The 23151-nt window shown below is 30.2% G+C and overlaps 4 protein-coding genes across 4 annotated transcripts in view; 2 read left to right on the forward strand and 2 right to left on the reverse strand.

Annotated features, from left to right (window-relative positions):
• The window catches only part of LOC106762556 (probable leucine-rich repeat receptor-like protein kinase At1g35710), a 3646-nt gene extending 1607 nt beyond the window's left edge, over positions 1 to 2039 (reverse strand). Inside the window, exons 1-2 of the mRNA XM_014646537.1 lie at positions 1799 to 2039; positions 4 to 819 (exon numbers count right to left, since the gene is read on the reverse strand). Coding sequence (XP_014502023.1) covers positions 4 to 819; positions 1799 to 2039 — 1057 coding nt within the window. The remainder of the gene's footprint in view (positions 1 to 3; positions 820 to 1798) is intronic.
• Positions 2040 to 6081: 4042 nt separating this feature from the next.
• Positions 6082 to 9024, reverse strand: LOC106766161 (LRR receptor-like serine/threonine-protein kinase GSO1). The gene has a single exon (XM_014650915.2). The coding sequence runs from the start codon at positions 8973 to 8975 to the stop codon at positions 6198 to 6200; it is 2778 nt and encodes a 925-aa protein (XP_014506401.1). The 5' UTR covers positions 8976 to 9024; the 3' UTR covers positions 6082 to 6197.
• Positions 9025 to 14895: 5871 nt separating this feature from the next.
• LOC106762560 lies at positions 14896 to 15834 on the forward strand. The gene is made up of 3 exons (XM_014646543.1): positions 14896 to 15000; positions 15199 to 15513; positions 15574 to 15834. The coding sequence occupies exons 1-3, from the start codon at positions 14896 to 14898 to the stop codon at positions 15832 to 15834; spliced, it is 681 nt and encodes a 226-aa protein (XP_014502029.1).
• A 4979-nt stretch (positions 15835 to 20813) lies between these two features.
• Positions 20814 to 21490, forward strand: LOC106762566 (protein YLS3). Its single transcript, XM_014646556.1, has 2 exons — positions 20814 to 21108; positions 21261 to 21490. Exons 1-2 carry the CDS (start codon positions 20814 to 20816, stop codon positions 21488 to 21490), a joined length of 525 nt encoding a protein of 174 aa, XP_014502042.1.
• Positions 21491 to 23151: the final 1661 nt, after the last annotated feature.

Consider the following 23151-nt stretch of genomic DNA (forward strand, 5'->3'; position numbering starts at 1 on the left):
GACCCACTTTTAGAGTGAAATTGTTTCCAGATGCATAAAACTCCTTCAAGCGGGTAAGATTTGAAAGATGATCTTCCATGACAACACCTTCAAAATGATTATCACCAATATCAAGGATTATCAATCCATAAAGCAGTCTAAGAGTTTCAAATGGGTTTCCACTAAGTTGATTTTTAGACACAGAAAGTTGTGTCAGTGATGAAAGTTTTCCAAGTGATTTTGGAAATTCTCCACCAATTTTGTTGTTACTAAAATCTAGTATCGAAATGCTTTCATAAACCCCAAATTGATCTGTCAGACTTGAAAGTTTATTGTATGAGAGATTAAGCTCAATTAAAGAAGTAACACTACCTGAAAACGTTGGAATTGAACCTTCAAGTTGATTATTTGATAAATCAAGTGTGGCAAGAGAAGTCACATTTCCTAAAGAAGATGGAATTGGTCCTTCGAATTGATTATTTGATAGATCAAGTGTATCAAGAGAAATCATACTTCCCAAAGAAATTGTGATTGGACCTTCAAGTTGATTGTGTGACAAATCAAGAGTGACCAAAGAAGTCACATTTTGCAAAAAAGTTGGAATTGAGCCTTTAAGTTTATTATTTGACACATCAAGTGTAACAAGAGAAGACAAATTTCCGAAAGAAGTTGGAATTGGACCTTCAAGTAGATTGTTCGACAGATCGAGTACAACGAGAGAAGTCACACTTCCTAAAGAAGTTGGAATAAGCCCTTCAAGTTGATGATACGAGAAATCAAGCCAAACCAATGAAGTAATATTTCCCCATACATCAGGAATAGTTCCTTGAAATGGTTCAACTGATAGATACAAAAACTCGAGATGAGCAAGAATACTGAGAAACCAATTAGGTTTAGAATATGAAAATAAAATTTCTTTCAAGTCAAGTTTTCAGAATGTGAGGTTCAAAAAATCAACAAGGAATGAGACCTTCAAAATCAGTAAATGAATTTGTCTAAGCCTAATTCAACCCTATAAAACTGGCTTGAAATGTGAGGTTTGCACCCATTATATACTATAAGGAGAATAATATTTTAACAACTTTTTTACAACGGGACACGTGTCATCATTTTATTGATCTGTTTCAATTTATTCTAAAAAAATATTTGAAACGAACCAATCACAAACGGTCACGTATGCGTTGTCAAAAAAAGAGTTGTTAAAGAGACTTTTTCCATACTATAAATTTGCATTATCTTTACTCGATGTGGGACTTCCAACATGATTAGAGTCTATCCTAGCAATATGTGTTGTTGTAGCGATATTTCTTGTTTCTTGGGCATTTTTATTCCACCCGTTGTCGGGTCGCTATTGGACCACCTATTTCTACTATCATGCACGAGATGTCTATACCTCAGCGTGAAAGAGGTGTGTTGGAAGTCCCACATCGACTAGAGATAAGGTCAATTTATAATATATAAATGAGGTGCAAACCTCACCTTACAAGCTGATTTTGTAAGATTGAGTTAGGCTTAAAGTTCCCTTCTAACACTACAAGTTTTCAATAATGAGGAGGTGACACTTAAGAAGTTAACAAAGAATGGTTGATTATTATGAGTATATATTGATAATGAGAGAGATTTGTGCATGAAAAAAGGAAGAACATGGAAAGTGTGCAAGAAATCAAATGATTCAGACCTTTCAAATCAAGACATTGAAGCTTTGAAAGACTTTATATCCGATCAATATTTTTAGTAAACACATCATTGAAAAAATAATGTTGAAAGTGAAGGTAAAATAAATCGGAGAGATTCCCAAATGGATAAGGAATTTACATACATCTATTAAATAATCCAGTACTGAGGTCAAGCTCTTCAACATGGGATGTGACGTTGTTGCACACAACTCCAACCCACTGGCAGCAATTGGGATTGGCAGAAACATTCCAAGAAGAAAGCAAATTTGAAGGATCTTTGAGACTATGCTTCAACTTCAGCAGTGTCTCTTTCTCACTTTCAATACACAATGTTTCTTTGCACAAGCTAAGGGAAAACCAACATAGATGAACAAACACAACCATTAAAATGGAGGAATTCATAATCACACAAGCTCTTAATAGTGCTTTTTGATTATGAATATAGAACTTCTTTCTAATATTTATACTGTTTCAGAGCCTTATTTTTCTCTATATAGAACTTTAGTGGGCAATTCCATGTTCATACTATATACGCCTTTCTTGGCACTCTATTCTAAAGTTCTTTCTACTTTTACTCTCTTTTCTTTTTCCTTTTGTTTTGGTCTTTCCGATTAATTTCTAAAGCCCATGCCAATAGTTTGCATGAAAAATGCAACATTGATAAAACTTATAAGATAATATGATGATGAGATCTCTCTATAGGATTTTCTTCCTTTTTTTTTTTTCAAAAAGAAATTATGTAAATAGATTCTATGTCATGACACATCTAGTAAAAGTCTTTGTTAATGTCATGACAACATTAACAAAACTTATAACACAGCATAATTACACTTAACAGCCACTGGGTATATTTTGACGGACATTTTATTTTATTAGAGATAAAATAATTATATCTAAAACAAGAGTAATATGTAATCTTTTAATATCTACTCGTTCTTGATCTCAGATTTAAAATAAAATATATTAGTGTAGAATAGATGATCAAATATATAATTAATTAGAATAACTATTCATATATCATATTTTATCTTCTGTACATTTTTGTCACTGTTAAGAAATAATATTTTGTTTAACTACATTTATTTTACAATAATTTTATTAAAAACTTTGCAAAAGTCCCTTCTTATTAGTTTTATTTTAACTTATAAAAAAACACATTAATTAAGTTTTAAGTCTCTATAATAAATTTGAAAATTTTTAATTAAGGTTGTCTTAAACTTTTCTGACATTATATTGAGATTTTAAAAATTTAAAATTTATTAATTGAATTTCTCACATTAGATTTTTCTGTTATATGACATGAAAATTATGTTGTCCTCCCACTTTATTTAAATGTATAGGTAAGATAATTTGATGATGAGATCTCTATAGGATTTTCTTCCTTTTTTTTTTCAAAAAGAAATCATGTAAATAGATTATATGTCATGATAGATTTTGTAAAAGTCTTAATTAATATAGTTTACAAATACATGGTTTTTTAATTTATTAATGTTTTTGTTTGACCAAAATGTTGGAAGACAATTAGAGATAAGGTCATTTTATAGTATATAAGTGGTACAAACTTCATCCTACAAGCCGGTTCTATGAGATTAAGTTAGTCTTACAATTCACATCTTAACATTGTATCAGAGCTAGTTTAGAGTCGATCTTAACGATATTTTTTATTTGTTGAACATATTATTTCACCTCCACATAAGTAAGATAATTTGATGACGATATCTCTCTATAGGATTTTCTTCCTTGTTTTTTCAAAAAGAAATTATGTAAATAGATTCTATGTCATGATAAAAGTCTTAATTAATGTAGTTTATAATACATGGTTTTTTAATTTATTAATGTGTTTGCGTGATATTATAATAAGGTATTGGTTCACAACAAAAAAAATTTGAAATTATCGTTAGATATAATTCGTCGAAAACAATTAATTTTCGTCACTTATTGATATTTTTTTAGGTTTATCGACAATCATGAATTTGTTGGTAACCATTACCGATGGATATTGACCATCAATAATTACCGACAAACAAATTCTTCGTTAATTATCGATGGACAAATCTTTCGGTAATTATTAACAGATATTTCCGTTGATAATTATTGAATGACTTGTTCATCAATATGTCTATCGATAAGTGCATGTTAGGGTCCAATGCAATTTGTATTGTTTGTCTATCCCAATTCATATAATCAGACTTGCACAAAATAATAATATGTAATTCATATTCAGATAATCAGAACTATAAAAACTATATTAAACCACTCATATGAGAAACATCTTTTCGCATAATTCAAATCCAATTTTTCATATATTGATTCAATATAAACATTTAAACTTATGTGTTATTATAATATCAATTTGAATACCCTTAAGATCCACTACACCCACTCAATCTAAACTAATCCACTCTATTAGATATAGCATAAAAAATATTATTATTAGTTAATATATGCACACTTAATATGTTCATGTGGAATTTTTGTTGATGCAATAAATATATACAATAAACGAATATGAATGGGTAATTGCTGTTGACAAGTAGATGTTTGTTTTCTTTCGAAAGTAGAAAAAGTGATGCAATGAATCATATCAGATCCAAAGTTGGTATTTCACAGTAATCCATGGGTTAGAAAATTTATCACACTAATTGCATAAATTATTATACCATAGACACTTTAAATTCTTAATTAACCTTTGTTGTTCTGTTCTTTCTATGGGTTAGAAAAATTGGTCAAGAAAAGGGAAAAAGAGTAGATTGGGTAGAAACACTTTAAGTTGTTGATTTCTCTAGTGCTGTATATTTTATAAATATAGGTTAGAAAATTAGACATAGAGACGTGGAAGGAAGCGTAAAATATTTGTTTAACTGTAGATTTATGGTCTGTCGTAATTTTGCAATGTTTGATTTTGTTGTGTGTTGGTATTGAAAGACAAAATGTTTGACACGTTCACTTTTTTCATCAATTACCACAATACAAAATATACGGTAAATATACTCCAGATGACTCGGGATTAAGCAATAAATACAATAAACTAAAAACCAAAAAGTAAAAATAAAGAGAAATTAACAAAAAAGTAAAGAGCAATTAATGTGTAAAATTGAAATTAACTGTATTCGATTTAATTTATTTATTAATTGTTTAACATTTAAGTATTTAAAATTATTTAGCATATCCACTAAATCTTTCAAAAAATATATAAAATATATTTAATTAAGTTTAAGCGAATAATAAGTAATATTTATTATATAGTAACACAAAAGGAAGAGGTAACATAATATTCATCCGTCTAATTAAGTATAATTAAATATGTTACAAGTTTCGGGTCACTATCTCTCGTAAATAAACATGATATTACTTCTCTCCTCCATGAGCAACGTGATTTTAGGTGTTAAAAAATAATTAAAAGGAGCTAAAAAGAAGTCTGAAAGGCTTTTTTAAATTCTTTGTCGGCAGAAAACGTTCACATCCAAAAGTCTGTTTTTTTTTTTTTTTTTTTCTGCATTTGGTTTCTTCATCAATCACCACTATTAAAATATAAGTAAACTTATACAAGATGATGGTGGGATTAAGTTAAAAATAGGTTATTTTAAGATTTAATTATAAGTTTTAATTATATTGTGAATATGATATTGGTAAAATTTTAGAACTTCTAATGGATAAGACATCAAATGTATCAACACCAATTGTTACGATCCAGTGAGCTTGGAGAACTGCTTTGATAAAGACAATCTAATTACACTAGCCCAAATGTAATAGAATCAGACCCAAGTGTCTAGAAAACTATACCCCCAATGTTGTTTCTTCCCGCACCTATATAATTTTCTCATGTAATCTCATACGTGAGGAAATTTCAATTTTATCCTCTTTGATTTTGAGTACGGAATGGACAATTCGAAAACGTCTCAGAATGTATAATACGAAACCTAAGTGACAAGGTTTAGCATGCCCAGTATAGTATATGCATAAGTTGAATCGGTAATGTTAAAACCAATACTTCTTACAAAGTCCAAGGCACTTCACGATACAAATATTTAATTCATTAATTATAGTTCTTCTACTTTCGTTGTTTATTTTCTAGCTTCCAACTATGAATTTGACGTCTGTTTATAACGAACACTTCCCTATCACCTGCTGGGATTTATTTTTGATGATGAAAATCAGCCTTAACTGTTCCTCAATATGTGCAATTATTTACGATATGACCATTATTATAACTTTAATCAATGGTGTGTGTGGATAGAAGACAATTATGGCCCATATAGTTGGTGTGGCTAAAAACTGCAGTGTCAGATTGTTGTCTCAAACTTGATGTAATTAAGAATATATCTTGATCATTCATTCATGCATGGTAAATTCCAAGCTAAATTTTACACTCAAATCATGCACTCTTTCGGTTCTCATAACATAAAAAAGCATGTATTACCAATGAAAGCGACTAAACAGAGAGAAAACATCCTACGAACTGATACAAGATAAACCTGTTCATATTTTTATGGCTAGAAATCACCTTGTAATGTCTCTCTTGTTAGCAGCTGAAAGGTAAACTCATGATTTAGCAAGTGACCTTCTAACCTTCAAAACTACGGTGACATAAATCACATCTTTCAAGTGCTCAATAAAATCAAAATAAGCATGCCTCCAAGTTCGGTTGAAGAAAATAGCACTGCAAACCCCCCAAAATCCTGCTGCAAATCCAACTCCCATTCCNNTGTAAAACTCTGNTGTTCCAANGAAATTTCCNTCAGCATGTTTAACAGAAGCATTCTCAGATATCCCTTCTTTGCTTGTGCAATTATTTGTTATAGGAGGACCACAGAGCTCAGGATTTCCTGNGTAGCTAAGTGTTTCAAANCTCTGAAGTTGGGTGCTTGTGGGAATTCTGCCAGATAANNTGTTGTATGATAGATTCAGGAAACTGAGGAANGACAAATCAGACAANCTTTGNGGGATTTCACCTGAAATGTNATTTAATGAGAGATCAAGGGATTCTANCAATTTCATTTTTCCCATGTCTTTTGGTATCNCTCCANNTAGAANGTTTCTTGACAAGTTCAAAAACCGCAAAGCAGATAGNTTNGAAATTTCAGGTGGAATTGCTCCAGACAGCTTATTNCTTGAAAGATCAATCATTCTCACCAGTATGAGNTTGTCNCTGTACTCTAACTCATCTCCTTTGGGNACTAACTCNAGACTTTCCTTGTAGTTGTTATAACTGAAGTCAGAGCCATATGAATAACTCAAAGGGTTGGCAAAGAAGTCATCTTCACCAGCCATTGTCTTCATCTGATCCAAACAATTAGGAATGGATCCTGACAGGCTATTATTGGCAAGATCCAGCACTATAAGGGAAGAAAGTTGACACATCTTTTGAGTAATGCTGCCACTGAAGTTATTGGATCTTAGACGAAGAACTATTAGATATTGCATTTCCCACATCCAAGTTGGTATTGTGTCAGAAAATTGGTTATTACCCATGTCAATAAACTTCATTGTAGAGCAATTTTGCAGGGTAGAAGGAATATATTCTGAAAGCCCGTTGTCATTTAGCAACAAAGACTCAAGTTCAGACAGATACCCAATGGAGTTTGGAATTTCACCAGAAAAACTGTTAGAACCCAAGTTTAAGTGCACCAAGGCTTGCCAATGAACCCAACACTGACCAAGATCACCAGATAAGACATTATTTGAGACATCCAGCACACTTAACTTGTTAGTAGCATTTATCTTTCCACATAATAAGGGAGAAACTGTTCCAGAAATTGAGTTATTAGCAACATTCAGCACTTCAACATTTGCAGACACACTTGGCAATGTACCNTTGAACAAATTAGAACTCAGGTTTATGACGCTGGAATTTANAAAGATGTTNGATACATCTCCTCTTAAGAGGTTGTTTGANAGATCCAGGAATTCGAGTTGCAGACTCCAATTCCAAAACCACCTTGGAACCAAATCTGAAATACCTGCCTTNGACATTGNCAACACCTTNACAGAACTCTGNNTTTTCAGCCATTCTGGAAANTTGGGCCCTATTCCAAAGGAGCTGAGTAAAACATATTCAAGCTGAAATGGGGGAACCCATCTAGAGTTAACTGTGAGGAACAAGTTTGTTGAAGATAAACGCAGTTCCTTTAATTTCAGAAGTTTTACAAAATGTATCTCCTGTACCGATCCTTCCAACAAATTTGATGAAAGGTCTAATGTCACTAAATTTGAGAGAGTTCCAAGAGTTACAGGCATATCACCAGTCAGAGAATTAGCTCCAAGGTTTAATATCTGCAGCTTTTGGAGGAACCCAAAACTCTTAGGAATGGTCCCATTCAGCCGGTTGTGAGCCAGGTTCAAAGTCCTCAAGGATGATAAGTTTGCAAATGATGCAGGAAGTGGACAAATAAAGGTATTATTACTGAGATCTAGAACTTCAAGATGCCTGAGCTGACTTAATGAATTAGGAAGTGCTCCACTGAGTTGGTTGTCATGGAGGTCTAGAATTTTTATGCTTTGAAGGCTTGACAATATTTGTGGGATTTCTCCATGTAAAAGGTTACTGTGTAAATCAATTTGGACAAGAGTTGTACTGAGATTGAATAACCATGAAGGGATTTCATGATTGAGATTATTATTTGAAAGCTTAAGGACTTGGAGATTTGTGAAGTTGGTTTTTCCTTTTGGTAGTACCAAGTTCTCAATTTGACAATTCTCTAAGTGTAGTTCTGAAAGAGAAGGAAGTGCACTCAGTACTTGAAGCCAATCAGCTTCTTTGTGAAGGTCTACATAACTGAAATCAAGGTATTCCAAGGAAGAAAGCCTTGATATCCAATTAAGGTTATCTATGTGAAGACCATAATTGTAACTAAGATTAAGGTGCTGGAGGTTTGATAGATTTCCTAGTTGGTGAGGGACTAGTCCCATGAACCCATTGAAGCTAAGGTCCAAGTATCTGAGACTCTGCATGGAGCCTAAGAAGCTTGGTATTGGAGTAAGAACAAAATAATTTGAACTCAAGTCCAAACGAGTCAAAGATTTTAATTCAAGCAGGGAAGGACTAATCTTACCACCCAATTGCCAGCCGACAGGTGTGCTAAGATTGAGTTCCGTGACTTGACCAGTGAAGTTGTTGCAGCGAACCCCTGGCCATGAACAACAATCTTCTTCTTCAGACCATGATGAAAGCCTGTTTGAAGGGTCTGCTAGTTCATGCTTGAAGCTGAGGAGTGCATTCCTTTCTTTCTCACTACATCTCCCTTCTACAATGCTTGCTCTGAAGAGGAGTGTTGTCAACAAAAGAAAGAGAAGAAATTGAGTTTCATATGACACTGCCATTAGCAAGTAGTAATTGAATCCACAGTTTTCTGGTGCTTGGGATTCAGTACTAAAGGCTATATATATATATATATATATATATATATATATATATATATATATATATATATATATATATCATAGAAGAGTTTGCAAGTGAAATTTTGTACAACTAATGGTGGTTGCAGACTTGTGTCTAGAATGAGTCATTCAGGACTAAAAAATGTCTAACCTATGCATTAGTTTATTTTGTACAAAATTTAGAGAAAGTTTTGTAAGTGTTTGTGGTGCTGATATTCAACCAAAATTGAAGTTTATTTTGATAATTTGTGGATTATGGAAGTAAATTTTCAAATTTTATTATTCCAAAAAGATTTAATGTTTTGCCCTTGAATTCTTCGGTGCCATGGATTATGTACCAGTTTAAATAAAACCATGAAGGACTACGGGTAAAATCCTTGCATGTAACTTGTAACAATGTTAAATGTATCAACCAAAATATATATAATCTATGTTCAATCTGTTTGATCTATTTAAACTAGATCTAAATTATATCTAATATATTTTATTGGATGTAATTTTTTTTATATAAAATTGAATCTAAATTAGATGTTGAAAAATTCAATGATCATTATTAGTGTAAGAAGAAAAAAGTACACAATTTTCTGTTCAATCAAATTTTTGATGGTAATCATTATGCAAAGTCCTCCTTCGACAAAGTTCTCAAGTGACTTAAATCTGTGCAAAATTTTAAAATTAACTTTATTATTTATTTTTTATAGATCTTTTTTAGTGTTATTACGTGAAAGAGAAGATTCAATTAAATGGTTTTTATGATATCGAAGTGCTATATGTGTGTTAAGTACATCAACATTAGTCGTAGTGTGTATGTAAAGTCAAGAAAAGATTCTCTCAGTTCATTGTAATCAAACAATAATCAATTAGAATTAGTTTAGGTGTGTACTTAAACAAATTCAATAAAAAAATGTAATTTGATTCTATTGATCTTTAGTAAAATTTCTAATTCGAATTGCTATAAAATCTGCATATAAATTTGCTAGAATAATGAATATAAAATTTTTTGTCTTATGCTTTTCTTGATCTAAATTTCTCTATTTGGGATTGATTAAGTTTTTAATAATGTCTTTCATACTTATTTATATTGTTAAGTGTTTCATAAAAGTTTTTGTTAATGAAATATGAAAAAATTTCAATTTAGATAAAACCCAATTCAAACCCCTTGGATTGCATTTAGTTGTATTCTTCTTTTAACTTTGAGAAAATTTACTGAAAATATATAACAATAATAACATACAAGTTCAATTCATATATAAATTTGACATTATTTTAGTCTAAAATTTTATAAATCTATTTTTATATGATATTCAATTTTCTTTTATATCTATTCAATGTTTCACACTTAAATTCCCAAATCTAATGAAATTATGTATTGTTCTTTTCTGCTGCAATTTTCAGTTTTGTTCTTTATGGTAATGTTCAACCGAGGTACACATGAAAAAGGATAATTATAATTTTGTTACAAATTTCTTGACTTTTTAATGCAAAATGAGGATTTTCCGTTGAGAAAGATTTCGGCGAAGATAAGGTTGAAGTTGATATGGACCTTATGTACTCCGTTTTGTAGTTGTCCTCTAATAAACCCTACAAAAGTTTCCTGCATATTCTATTTGTTGTTTATTTTTTCATATAAAAATGTTTAACTTTTAATTTAAGTCTTGAATTATAAACTCTTTATTTATTAGGTAATATAAAAAAATTGAAAATATTTGAAAAAAATATGAAAGGCAAAAATAATTGGGAAATATTTTGATCTTATACAAGCTCTCCCTCAATTTATATTTTGATCTTATTCTAACAATGTTAAATGTATCAACCAAAATATATATAATCTATGTTCAATCTATTTGATTATTTAAAATAGATCTTAATTATATATCTAATCTATTTTATTGGATGTAATTTTTTTATATAAAATTGAATCTAAATTTAGATCTTGAAAAATTCAATGATCATTATTAGTGTAAGAAGAAAAAAGTACACAATTTCCAGTTGAATCAAAATTGTGATGATCATTATGCAAAGTCCTCCTCCGAGGAAGTTCTCATGTGACTTAAATCTGTGAATAATTTTAAAATTAACTTTATTAAATATTTTTTTATAGATCTTTTGAGTGTTATTATGTCAAAGAGAAGAGAGTATTACTTCCTCCACCACCACACACTGCTCCATACATCTCCCTATTCCTCTTTTGTTCCTGTAAAATATTTAATTTGTGGTGGTTAAAACGTATTTATCTTAAATGGATATTGGTATCCATGGATTTCTACATGCACCGGAAATAAAATTTCAACTACTTATAATTATATGAATAGTATAATCATTAATTCATTAAATCAAATTAAATTGAATTAATTATAACTACGTAACTAATTATACATAATTTACAAAACAATATAAATTGAATTAATTAAAGAACTATAATTTATAAAAACTATAATTTAAAAAATACAAATTAAAAAATATAAATTAAAAAATATAAATTACGTTACTATAATTAAATTGAATTAATTTAAAAACAATCTATAATTTAATTTAAAAAACAATAAATTAATAAAATAAAATGTAAAAAGCAAAACCCAAAATGTTGAAAGGCTTCAACTGATGTCCTATATCCACTACAGCATTTTGCGTTTCTCTTCTTCTTCATCATTTAACATAGAACAAACGTGCATATAGAATCACCAACCTAGTTCGGAGACAACAATAAAGGAAGCACCAAACTTTATAGCACCACGAACCCACCATGAATCAAGCAGCAGCATGAACCCACCACCAACCAAGCACCAACACGAACCACACAAAGGAAATTTTGTATTTGCATCTAACTTTTAAGTTTATAAAATAGAAGTGGTAGAAGCACTAACATTGAAGTTTCCTCTGAATTTTATATTTTGCAATATATCACAGGTTCAAATATAAGTCATGTGAATGCTCCATTAATGCAGAGAGAGAAAGAGAAAGATTGTTGAGGATAACAGGGAATGCTCCATCATTAATGCAGAGAGAGAAAGAGAAAGATTATTGAGGATAATTGGGAGGTGTAGGGTATTTTTGGAATAAAAGAAAATAATGGGGAAGTGTAGAGTATTTTTGAAATAAAAGAAAATAGTGGAGAGGTGCAGGAGCACTTCGGGTGGTACAGGGAGCAACACCCAACAAATTGTTTTAGTAATTTGATTCTATTGATCTTTAGTAAAATTTGGATATAAATTTGTTAGAATAATGAATATAATTTTTTTTTGTCTTATGCTTTTCTTGATCTAAATTTCTCTATTTGGGATGGATTAAGTTTTTAATAATGTCTTTCCTACCTATCTATATTGTTAAGTGTCACTACTCCCCCATCCCTTAGATTGCATTTTAGTTGTATTCTTCTTTTAATTTGAGAAAATTTACTGGATATATATAACAATAATAACATACAAGTTCAATTTGTAAGGATTTAGAAAAGGAGATACTTGGAAAGTGCTAGGTGGCAGCTAATGAGGGGAGGAAAAATAAGTCAAATTTTAAAGCACTAGTTTTAAGAGACTCTCTCTCATTTTGTCTGAAAACTTGAGTGCTCTTCAAAACAACTTCCTACTCTTCTTCTTTGCACTCTCCCTGGAAAATCTTCTTTGTTGAGCCATTGTTCCACAATCAGGAGAAACTTAGGAAATTTTGATGCCGTGAGTTCCATTCGATCAATCAATTTTCCTATTCTTCAACTGGTAAGTTGAAACCCCCTTTTTCCATTCATTTTAGAGTTGTGATCATGCAAAAAATCTGGTTGCATGTAACCCATTTCACATTCTTCCAATTTCTAGTTTCTACTAAGTTCTTAAATTTGTATTCTATCACCCAATGGTGATTTATAGGTGATTCTAGTATTTCCGAAAGCACAAGCGTGTAGTTGGAGCTCTTTGGAGTTTAGCTGTTTCGCATAAGAGGTAAGGGAAGCTTAGGTTTCTTTTCGGTTTGTGGAAATTTTTGTATGGGTGAGTTGGGTACTGCTGCAATATCGTAAAATAATGTATGTGTAGATTGTGTCTTAGGATATGTTGCTGTTTGAACTGAAATTGATGAAATTGTGTGTTAAAACTTGTGTTGATTGATGAGTGACATTTGAGACTACAAAACTTTGATGAGGAGCTGGTATGAACAGATTGTATGATGTTAAATTGAATACTTGCATACTGTGAATGATGTTGGGCAGGTTGCTAGACCACAAATTAAGTTGGTTATGGTGTTTTAGGTCAAAAGAAAGGAAGTGAGGTAGTGATTTATAGCCTTAAGGGTCCTGAACGTATTTGGGCAGTTTGGCCAGCTTGGATAAGTCAATTAGAACTTGTTAGAGTCATAAAATATAGAAAAGTCATGTTCAAAGTTGTAAAATTAATATTCGGTCCTCAGGTTGATGAATTGAGAGTTTAAAGTTAAGAATTTGGATTTTTAAGTGTCAGAAGTGGTTTGATACACCTAGTCTGGGATTTAGTGATCAAATGGATATTTGTTTTAACTCATAAACGTGTTTTCCCATCAATACAGATGTGTAAAGAACCCCTTTAGTCATTAGAACAACTTTCAAGTGCATCAAAAGCCAATTTTCATGGTTGTTGTCAACTGATATGGCGCCTCAACGCCCCTGGTTGAGCCCTGGCGCCCCTAGATGCCACAACGATTCACGCTCAGTGCCCCGAGCGCCCCTGGGCATACCAGTATGTTATTGTTTTTGTTTTTGATAGTTTTTTAGGTTCCGTATGTCCATTTTGGATGCTCCTTAGGTCGTTTCGGGGGTTTTGGACCCTTCTAGAGATGTTAGTGAGGGTTTCAGAGCTGTTTTCCTTACCTAAATATGAGTATCCTTATGCCATGGATTGATTGATGTTGTTTGATTGAAAGTATGTACATATAAAGGTTATGATTGGTGTTGAATGTAACAAGTACGGTACGTTGATAATTCAAAGAGGATTATGATTTAATCAAAGTGATATAAATAGTAGAAAAGTAAGATCTCTAGGTGAGATCCTTATAGTGTTTAGAATGAATATATGAGGCTTCTTCATGGAGGGTTATCCTTAACACTCTAATGGTCTTTCATTCTCACTTAGAGAGGCTTGACGCATGTGGTGAGAGTAGTAGGAGGTCCTAATGATAGGTGCTACATAGAGGCCTATTGCGCGGTAACAGACTTACACTTGTGTGTGGTAGGGTGAAACCCGTTGGCAATGGCTTTGCAAAGCAGTATAGGCCACCACAAGTGCACAACCCGCCCCAGATCGATATTCATTCTAAGTCCGGACGAGTCTAGTTGTGTCATAACATGATAGGTTGTTCTATTTAGTCACATGTATGCATATGATTTACTATTTAACTGTTGTATGATGATTAATATGCTTTGAAATCTATCTTACCCTTACTCTTGTATGTGTTGTGCTTTTCTCTTTGCGATGATCATCCTATTGGATGTGAGCAGAGGGGGATGAGGCTTCCTTAGAACAGATGTTGGAGGAGGCAAATGTTGTTGATCAGTCTTAGGCATCTTAGATGTTTAGCTCCTTATGTCTTTTTGAAAGACTCTTGTACATATAGTTTAAAGTTGAAATTCTGCCTATATTTTGGATGACTGTATATTTGATATTGTCACACACCAACTCTTAACTGCTTTCTCATAATATAATAGCTTAATCTTATTATATTCGTATATTCTATATAATATTTGGGATGTCACAATATGGTATCAGATCAGTTTTTATCCTTAGAGAACTTGTAGGTTGTGTGCATCCTTTGGTTATGCTTGTGTGCTCTTAAATGTACGGAAGCACTCATTCTAATTCTTTGAATAAGACTAATCGTTTTATTCTCTTACCATGAATAGACCATGGCGACTAGACCTCCTCCTCCACCTCCACAACCCGATCAATCCGAGATGATGCGAATGATGGAAGCATTGATGAACTCAATGCAACAGCAGAATGCTGCCTTAGTGTAGCAGAATACCATTGCACTGCAAAATTTGGAAGTTGCTAGAGTGGCCTCAGAAAATGCTAGGGTGTCAGCTGAGACCACCCAGAGACAATTCATGGAGGTGATGACTAGCGGTAGGGTCCCCACTGGCCCTTTTTCTTCTTCTTCTTCTACTACTGTTCCAACTCAATAATAGAGTCTGGAAAGTTTCTTACAGCATCATCCCGCCAAGTTTAATGGAAAATGTACTCTGGATGAGGCAGATCAGTGGTTTAGAGATATGGAACGGATCTACAACACCAAAAGATGCCCAGAAGACAACAGATTGGCCTTCACAGAGTACTTGTTGATTGGAGAGGCCAAGCACTGGTGGAGTAGTGTGAGAATGATCTTGGAGGGGAGCAGAACCCCTATCACTTGGGATCTGTTTAAGAGAAAGTTCTACAGGGAATACTTTCCTGATAGCGTGCATTTTGCAAAGGAAGTAGAGTTTTTGGAACTTGTTCAGGGTAACATGTTTATATCTGAATATGTAGACCGTTTCAAACACTTGTTGTGTTTCAATACCATGGCGGTTGATGAAGATTGACAGTGCCACAAGTTTGAAAATGGACTGAGGGGAGATATTAAACTACTGGTGAAGGGGCTTCGCTTGAGAGAATCCCCTGCCTTAGTGGAGATGGTGCAAGAGATGGAGAAGACTAAGAGGGAGGCAGAGGGATACCCTAGTCATCAAAGCCAACCACTGAGGGTTGGAGGGCCAGTACTTTCCAGAGAGAGAAAGAGAAATATTGTTGAGGATAACAGGGAATGCTCCATTAATGCAGAGAAAGAGAAAGAAAAAGATTATTGAGGATAATAGGGAGGTGTAGGGTATTTTTGAAATAAAAGAAAATAATGGGGAAATGTAGAATATTTTTGGAATAAAAAAAAATAGTGGGGAGGTGTAGGAACACTTGGAATGGTGGAAGGAACAATACCCAACTAATTGTTTTAGTAATTTGATTCTATTGATCTTTAATAAAATCTGGATATAAATTTGTTAGAATAATGAATATAATTTTTTTTGTCTTATACTTTTCTTGATCTAAATTTCTCTATATGGGATGGATTAAGTTTTTAATAATGTCTTTCATACCTATCTATATTGTTAAGAGTTTCATAAAAGTTCTTGTTAATGAAACATGAAAACTTTTTAATTTAGATAATTACCCAATTCAAACCCCACTCCTCTCCAAAGTTCTTGTTAATGTATTTTAGTTGTATTCTTGTTTTAACTTTGAGAAAATTTACCGAAAATATATAACAATAATAATATACAAGTTCAATTTATATATAAATTTCACATTATTTTAGTCTAAAATTTTGTAAATTTATTTTTATATGATATTCAATTTTCTTTTATATCTATTCAATGTTTCACACTTAAATTCCCAAATCTAATGAAATTATGTATTGTTCTTTTCTGCGGCAATTTTCAGTTTTGTTCTTTCTGGTAATGTTCAACCGAGGTACACATATAAAAAAGGATAATTATAACTTATGTTACAAATTTCTTGACTTTTTAATGTAAAAGGATTTTCCGTTGAGAAAGATTGCGGCGAAGACAAGCTTGAAGTTGATATGGACCTTGATGTTCTCCGTTTTGTATTTGTCCTCTAACAAACCCTACAAAAGTTTCCTGCATATTCTTTTCATACAGGAATGCTATCTGCAATTTCTTTTCGCAATACCAAACTTGTTTTTGTAGAGAAGTATGTCTAATTTATCAACCCGAAAAAATACAAGGATAATTTATTTAAAGAAAAATCAACAAATGATTTTAATACCGATTACATGAATACATACACTTTTAGAAATAAATTTGTTTTTCTAAATATGTTTGAACTTATGATAATATTTCTTTTTTTTTTTAATTAGATATGAATATGAGAATGTGTATATACATATTCATCTCATCCGTCACTGCATCCACGTTAATACTTATTATTAAAATAATCATAGTTTATAGTTTTTCTTAATCTTTTAGCAACACATTTTTTTTTTTTTAGTTATTTAGACGACCATGAAATCAATTTACATCTCTAATATACTCTCTCTTATCATAATCTTTGTACAATTGTCTTCCTACGTAAATTAAATATTTTTTATGTTTTATATTTGAATATTTTTACTTGTTTTTAATATTTCTATTTGTTATTTATTTTTTTCATACAAGAATGTTTAACTCTCAATTTAAAGGTTTAATGACATAACTTTATTTATTAGATAATATAAAAATTTTATCTTCTTTGTTATCTTATTATTTTTTTTTTCATTTGAATTATTCTTTTTATTTTGTTGAAAAAAATTTCATTATCTCTCAATAATTCAACTAGTTTGATATGAAAAAAAGTTTTTTTTTTAGATTTTTAAGATAGTTTTCATCTTATTATACTCTTAGGTATACATTTGTTTTCTTTTGCACAATTTTATTGAATAATGTATCAAATTATTTCTTTTGAATATTTTTATTTATTGTTTATTTTTATGATATAAAACACTTATGTTTTTTCTACATTTACTTTTATTTTCTAACTCATTATAATAAAGGTAATTTTATCACTATAATTCTATAAAAAAAGTTATATTTATTATGATATAATAATTTAAAGTTATTGTCATTAATCTTTATTTTTTATATGATTTTATTCAAGTGGTATATTATAATTTTTTTATTAATGTGTAAAAAAAAAGATGTTTCATTAAAATTTAAAAAATGGGAATAAAACAACACTTAAATAATTTTAAATTTGATTATATGTTTCATTAACTTTGTATATCTAATAAATTTTAGACTAGCTTATATTCTTTCACTTTTCTTTATTCTTTTTACTTTTCTCTTTTCCTTAAATTCTATCAAAAGGGTTCTAACAATATTAAATATATCAATCAAAACATATCTAATCTAAGTCGACTCTATTTAACATATCTAAAATAGATCTAAAATATATTATATATTTAATTTATTTTATTAGATCTAAGTCTCTTGTTCAATCAAAATTGTAGTGATAATTATTATATAGAACTCTCCTTCGACAAAATTCTCAAGTGACTTAAATCAGTACATAATTTAAAAATTAACTTCATTAATTATGTTTTATAAATCTTTCGAGCTGAAAAAAATATAATAATAATTTCAATTTATATATAAAATTGACATTAGTTTAATCTACAATTTAATTAAAAAAAAAATTATACGATATTCAATTTTTTCATATAATTACTATGCAATGTTTTAGTATTAAATTCCCAACACTTTTAATGAAATTATGTATTGTTCTTTTCTGCTGGCAATTTTCACTTTTGTTCTTTCTTGATAAGTATTTTGTCAAGGAAGATGGGGTTGAAGTTGATGTGCTACAATGATGTCGTATTGTAGTTGGTCGGTGAACTGACCCTACAACTGTTTCCTGTGTTACAGGAATGTTTTCAGCAGTTTCTTTTCACATGAATGCTTCTTACCAAATTTCTTTTTATAGGGAAGTTTTCTGTTGACCCTTTATACTTTATTGAGAAATGTATTGATCTTATTCAGGCTCTCCCTCAATTTTGGACTAAGTCATGTGCTGGTACCATTTTTTCTTGTCATAAAGAAATCACGTTGGACTCAGAACAAAACCTCACCACCAACAACGTGAGACAGTATACAACGTTTCTGAACCCAACAAATCTGAACAGAGTTATATCTCTTACAAACATGCACTCAAAATGTGAATACTGTGGTATCATAATTGAAGTTCGAAATTTAATTGAAAAGAGAAGCCAACAACCTTTTCATGTGAATAAGATTATGAAACCTAAGTAGAAATGTGTACATGAAGAATTACTATAGGCTTAAATATGTTTTTAGTTTCTATACTTTGGGACGATTTTGATTTTAGTCCATTTTCAAATTATGGTACAATTTAGTCCTTCAACTTTAGAAAACTCTGGTTTTAGTCTTTTTTATCAATTTTTTTTAACTTTATTTGTTGTTTCAAGCATGTTTCTTAGTTAACATTGAAGCAAAAATGTGTTAAATAGTGTAAACAATCTAAATGCTATAATGAAACGTGTTTGAAACAACAAATAAAGTTAAAAAAAATTGGTAAAAAAGACTAAAACCATTTTCTAAAATTGAAGGACTAAATTGTACCATAGTTTGAAAATGGACTAAAACCAAAATCGCCACCAAAGTATAGGGACTAAAAAAACATATTTAACCCAATTACTATATGAACAAGTGAATTACATTTTTTAAAATCGGAGTCATGATATTTCTCTAAAACAATACGCTACAAAACCTTCTAATAAAGTCAGACATCATTTCACATACCACAATTAACAATTTCTTGCTATAACCTTGTCGTATATGTTAATCATAATTCGTTACTAGTGAAAAAATAACATATTATACCAGACATATTATGATGAATGAAAATAGGTTGATTGGTAGCAGTTGTAATAAAAGTTAAATATATTATGACATATTTTTGTATATCAGTCATAGTATGAAATACAGTAGTAAATTTGTAAATAAGTTGAAGACATGTTATTAGCTAATGTGAAATATACTAATGTAACCACTGCAATTTTATCAAATAAAAAAACATTAATTGTTATAAGAAGTTATAATAAAATAAAAATTAACAGTAACTAAGTAACTAACTTGATGCACATTAGTTAATAAAAGAGATTTAAGATTTTGTCTCGTTTTGTCTAAGTATAAGAGTTTTCGCATTGTTCATAAAGTGTGAGATGAAATAACGTTAAATCATTCTATTGGTTCCTATTTTAATTTTTAATGGCGTTCAACTCTAACTCTGACACTTAACTACAAAGATTTTTTTTTCTATGGAGAATTTTTTTAAGTACTTGTGAGCGGCTCAGTGCCATATTTTTTAATTTCTTGAAATTATTTGTAAAAATATCACAAACACATAAATTTTCTTATTTTGTTTACCAAGAATTATATTTAATTCATATTTGATAAGTGTCAAAAGCATATGTAATATTAAATGAACTAGACACTTATTAGTGGCTATATGTAAAGAATATGACCATCATATCTAATTGTTGAATATTAATGTTATTAATACATATTTAACACTATGAGCTAATTAATGTACAAGTTTTCGAAATTTCATGTTTTATTCTTTGTGCATTTGCATGTAAAACATGATGAAGAAAACAAATTATATTGTTGTTATTGAAAATGACACCATATTTAAACTTATTATGAATTTTTCATTGTAAAGTTATATTAAAGAGAAAAGATACTACAATAATACATGAAAGAGAATGTTTATTGAATGACATATAACTATCATGGCTTGTTATTTTCGTTTTGCTAATTATGAATAATGATAAAATCAATTTACTTAAAGTCCTTAAATGTGTATTATTTACCTATTAACTGTTATGATATCATATGAGTTAAGTAAAAAAAACCTTGAAATTAATTAATAATTAATTCAATTATTTGACTTTTGTGAAATATTTAAATATAATTTTATAAATTAAAAATTCTATTAATTATTAGGAGAAGTTATAATAAAATAAAAATTGACCTAATTAACATACTTTACGTACGATGGTTAACAACAAAGAATTTAGGATTATATATCTCTAATACAAGAGTTTTACCACATAGCCATCAAAAAGTGTGAAAAGAGATTGAAGAACAAGGATTTGAATAGAAATACATTAACACTATTAGTGTATATAATGTATCTCCACTTCACTCATTCATTCATCAGCACTGAAAAATATATTTCAGATAGCTGTACAACCACAATGCTTGTGTTAGCAATGATAATGGTGTTGGTTATGAATGCAATGGGGGACTCAGCTCAAGAGATACAGAAATGTATAGAAACACTGTCAGGGGTTGCAACGTGTTTGCCATATTTGGGTGGTGAGGCGAAAGCACCAACAGCAGATTGTTGTAGTGGTATCAGGCAAGCCATGAAGAGCAACAAGAAATGCATCTGCGTTATTCTTAAAGACAGGGATGATCCTGACCTTGGCTTCAAGATTAACATTACCATTGCTGTTGGTCTCTTTTCTCTTTGCAAAGCACCTGATAATCTCTCTCAGTGTCCTGGTATATCCAAATCAACCTTTCCTTTTCCTTAAAGAACACAACTTAATTTTTCTTTGTGAAGCTATTATTTCTGACTTTTTGAACTCTGAAAGCTAAAGATATTTGAGGTTTGATTTATCTAAAAATATTCTTGTTTGAAATTATTTGAGCAGCACTTCTGCACTTGGATCCTAATTCACCCGAAGCTCAAGCTTTTAATGAAAAGGGTGTGAACGCCATTGGTGATACTGATAATCCTTCTCCCAGTCCTTCTGAGAATGGTAGAAACCAGGAAACAGATGAAACGGTCACAGCAAAGAATGGTGCATCTTATGAGGGAAGGAGATTGTTAGAAATATTTGTTGCAACTGCGGTTGCAGGGCTTGTAATTTTGATTTTTTGAGCTTAGTTCAGATACTACCAAAGTGATAAATAAACAGTTGATGAGATTAATTTTTGAGAAGGGAATGAGGTTACCTTAGGGAGAAGTGATTGTATTGTTCTCTCAATATATTATTACTTTGACAACTGCTACGTTTGTCTGTGATATATTGACAAACTTGACTATGAAATATAATTCTACGATACTTGATTCAAGATAGAAGGATTCTTTCTTTGTCAACTATAATGTTTTTCTTTGACTCATTTTAACATTTTTTTTTTCTTACCTTCTGACATCTTCCTTTCCTTTTTGTTTCTTCTTTTTCTAAAGGTTTCTTTCTAGATTCTTTGGGTTATATTTTCCCACTTTTGTCTACCTTTTTAGTACGAAAATCTATTTTTAACAATTTTTTTTAATAATTTTTTTATAACTCTTTGGGTCAATTATTAATAGATATTTTTGTTATTTATTTAATTTCTCTTTAGTCATGTATGTATGATGTTTATTTATTTATTTTCTCAAATCTTGCATTGATTTTATAATATTTATTTATTTTCAGGTGGTCGTGTTGGTTTATTTTATTATTTATTTTCAATTAAAAAGCATCCTACTTATTTATTTAATTTAATTTATTTTTTTTATTTATTTATAATTATGTTATTTAATATATTATAGTTATGGATTGATCTCTTTATTAATTTATGATTATGTTATTCAATTTATATCCACATTAGTGTTTTATATTAAGTTATATATTTGTTATTATATTTGTTTATAACAATCTAATCCATATCTATTATTTATTTAAAAGTTATTTATTTATAATTTTTTATTTGTTTTCTTTTTATTTGATTTTGTATTTTAAATATTACTATTTATAATTTGAAGGAATATATATAAAATAATAAAAATAAAGTAAAAAGAGTGAATTTGTAAGTTACCACAACAATATTTTTGTCAAATTGAGAGACTTAATGCAAGAGCTCAAAATCATAGTAAAACTAAAGCAAAAAATTAAGAGTTAATACACTAATTAACATTAACTATTTTTTTATACAATTGTTTTTATTTTTACATCATGTTATAATTAGACGGTTTTAATTTTTTTATTATAATTTTATTTTGTTTTAGAAACGGTTTAGTAATACATTTACATTGTTGTGTCCTTGATTAGGACGTCTTTGGTGACGTTTATATCACTATGCTTTTGTGACTTTAAGATGGAAGCAAACGTAAGAGTTTTGATTTTATAAGCCTTAAGCTAAAAACTAAGCGCAAACATAATAACTATTTTGGAATAAAATCCATTGTTGTATAATTTGATACTCTAAATTTTTTAATATAAATTTATTTTGTTTGAGAAACATTTCAATAATGTATTTATATTGGTGTTGACTATATACTTGAACTTTTAAAATGATGTTTATATTAATATGTTTTTGTGAGTTTAAAACCAAAGAATATGAAAGAATTTAGGAACTATGTAAAACTCAAGCAAAAGTAAAAACTAACATACAATAGCTACACAACTTAGGCCTCTATTACAATATAATAAGTAGAGCTGTCAAATAGGCCCCTATAATAGGCCCTGGCCCTAGCCCATGTGGGTTGGGGCCAAAAAAGTTCCTAGGGCCAAAATTGTCCTTTATTAAAAAAGCCCCTAGGGCTAAAAAGCCCCAAAG

This window comes from Vigna radiata, chromosome 1, assembly GCF_000741045.1.
Source record: "Vigna radiata var. radiata cultivar VC1973A chromosome 1, Vradiata_ver6, whole genome shotgun sequence".
NCBI lineage: Eukaryota > Viridiplantae > Streptophyta > Magnoliopsida > Fabales > Fabaceae > Vigna > Vigna radiata.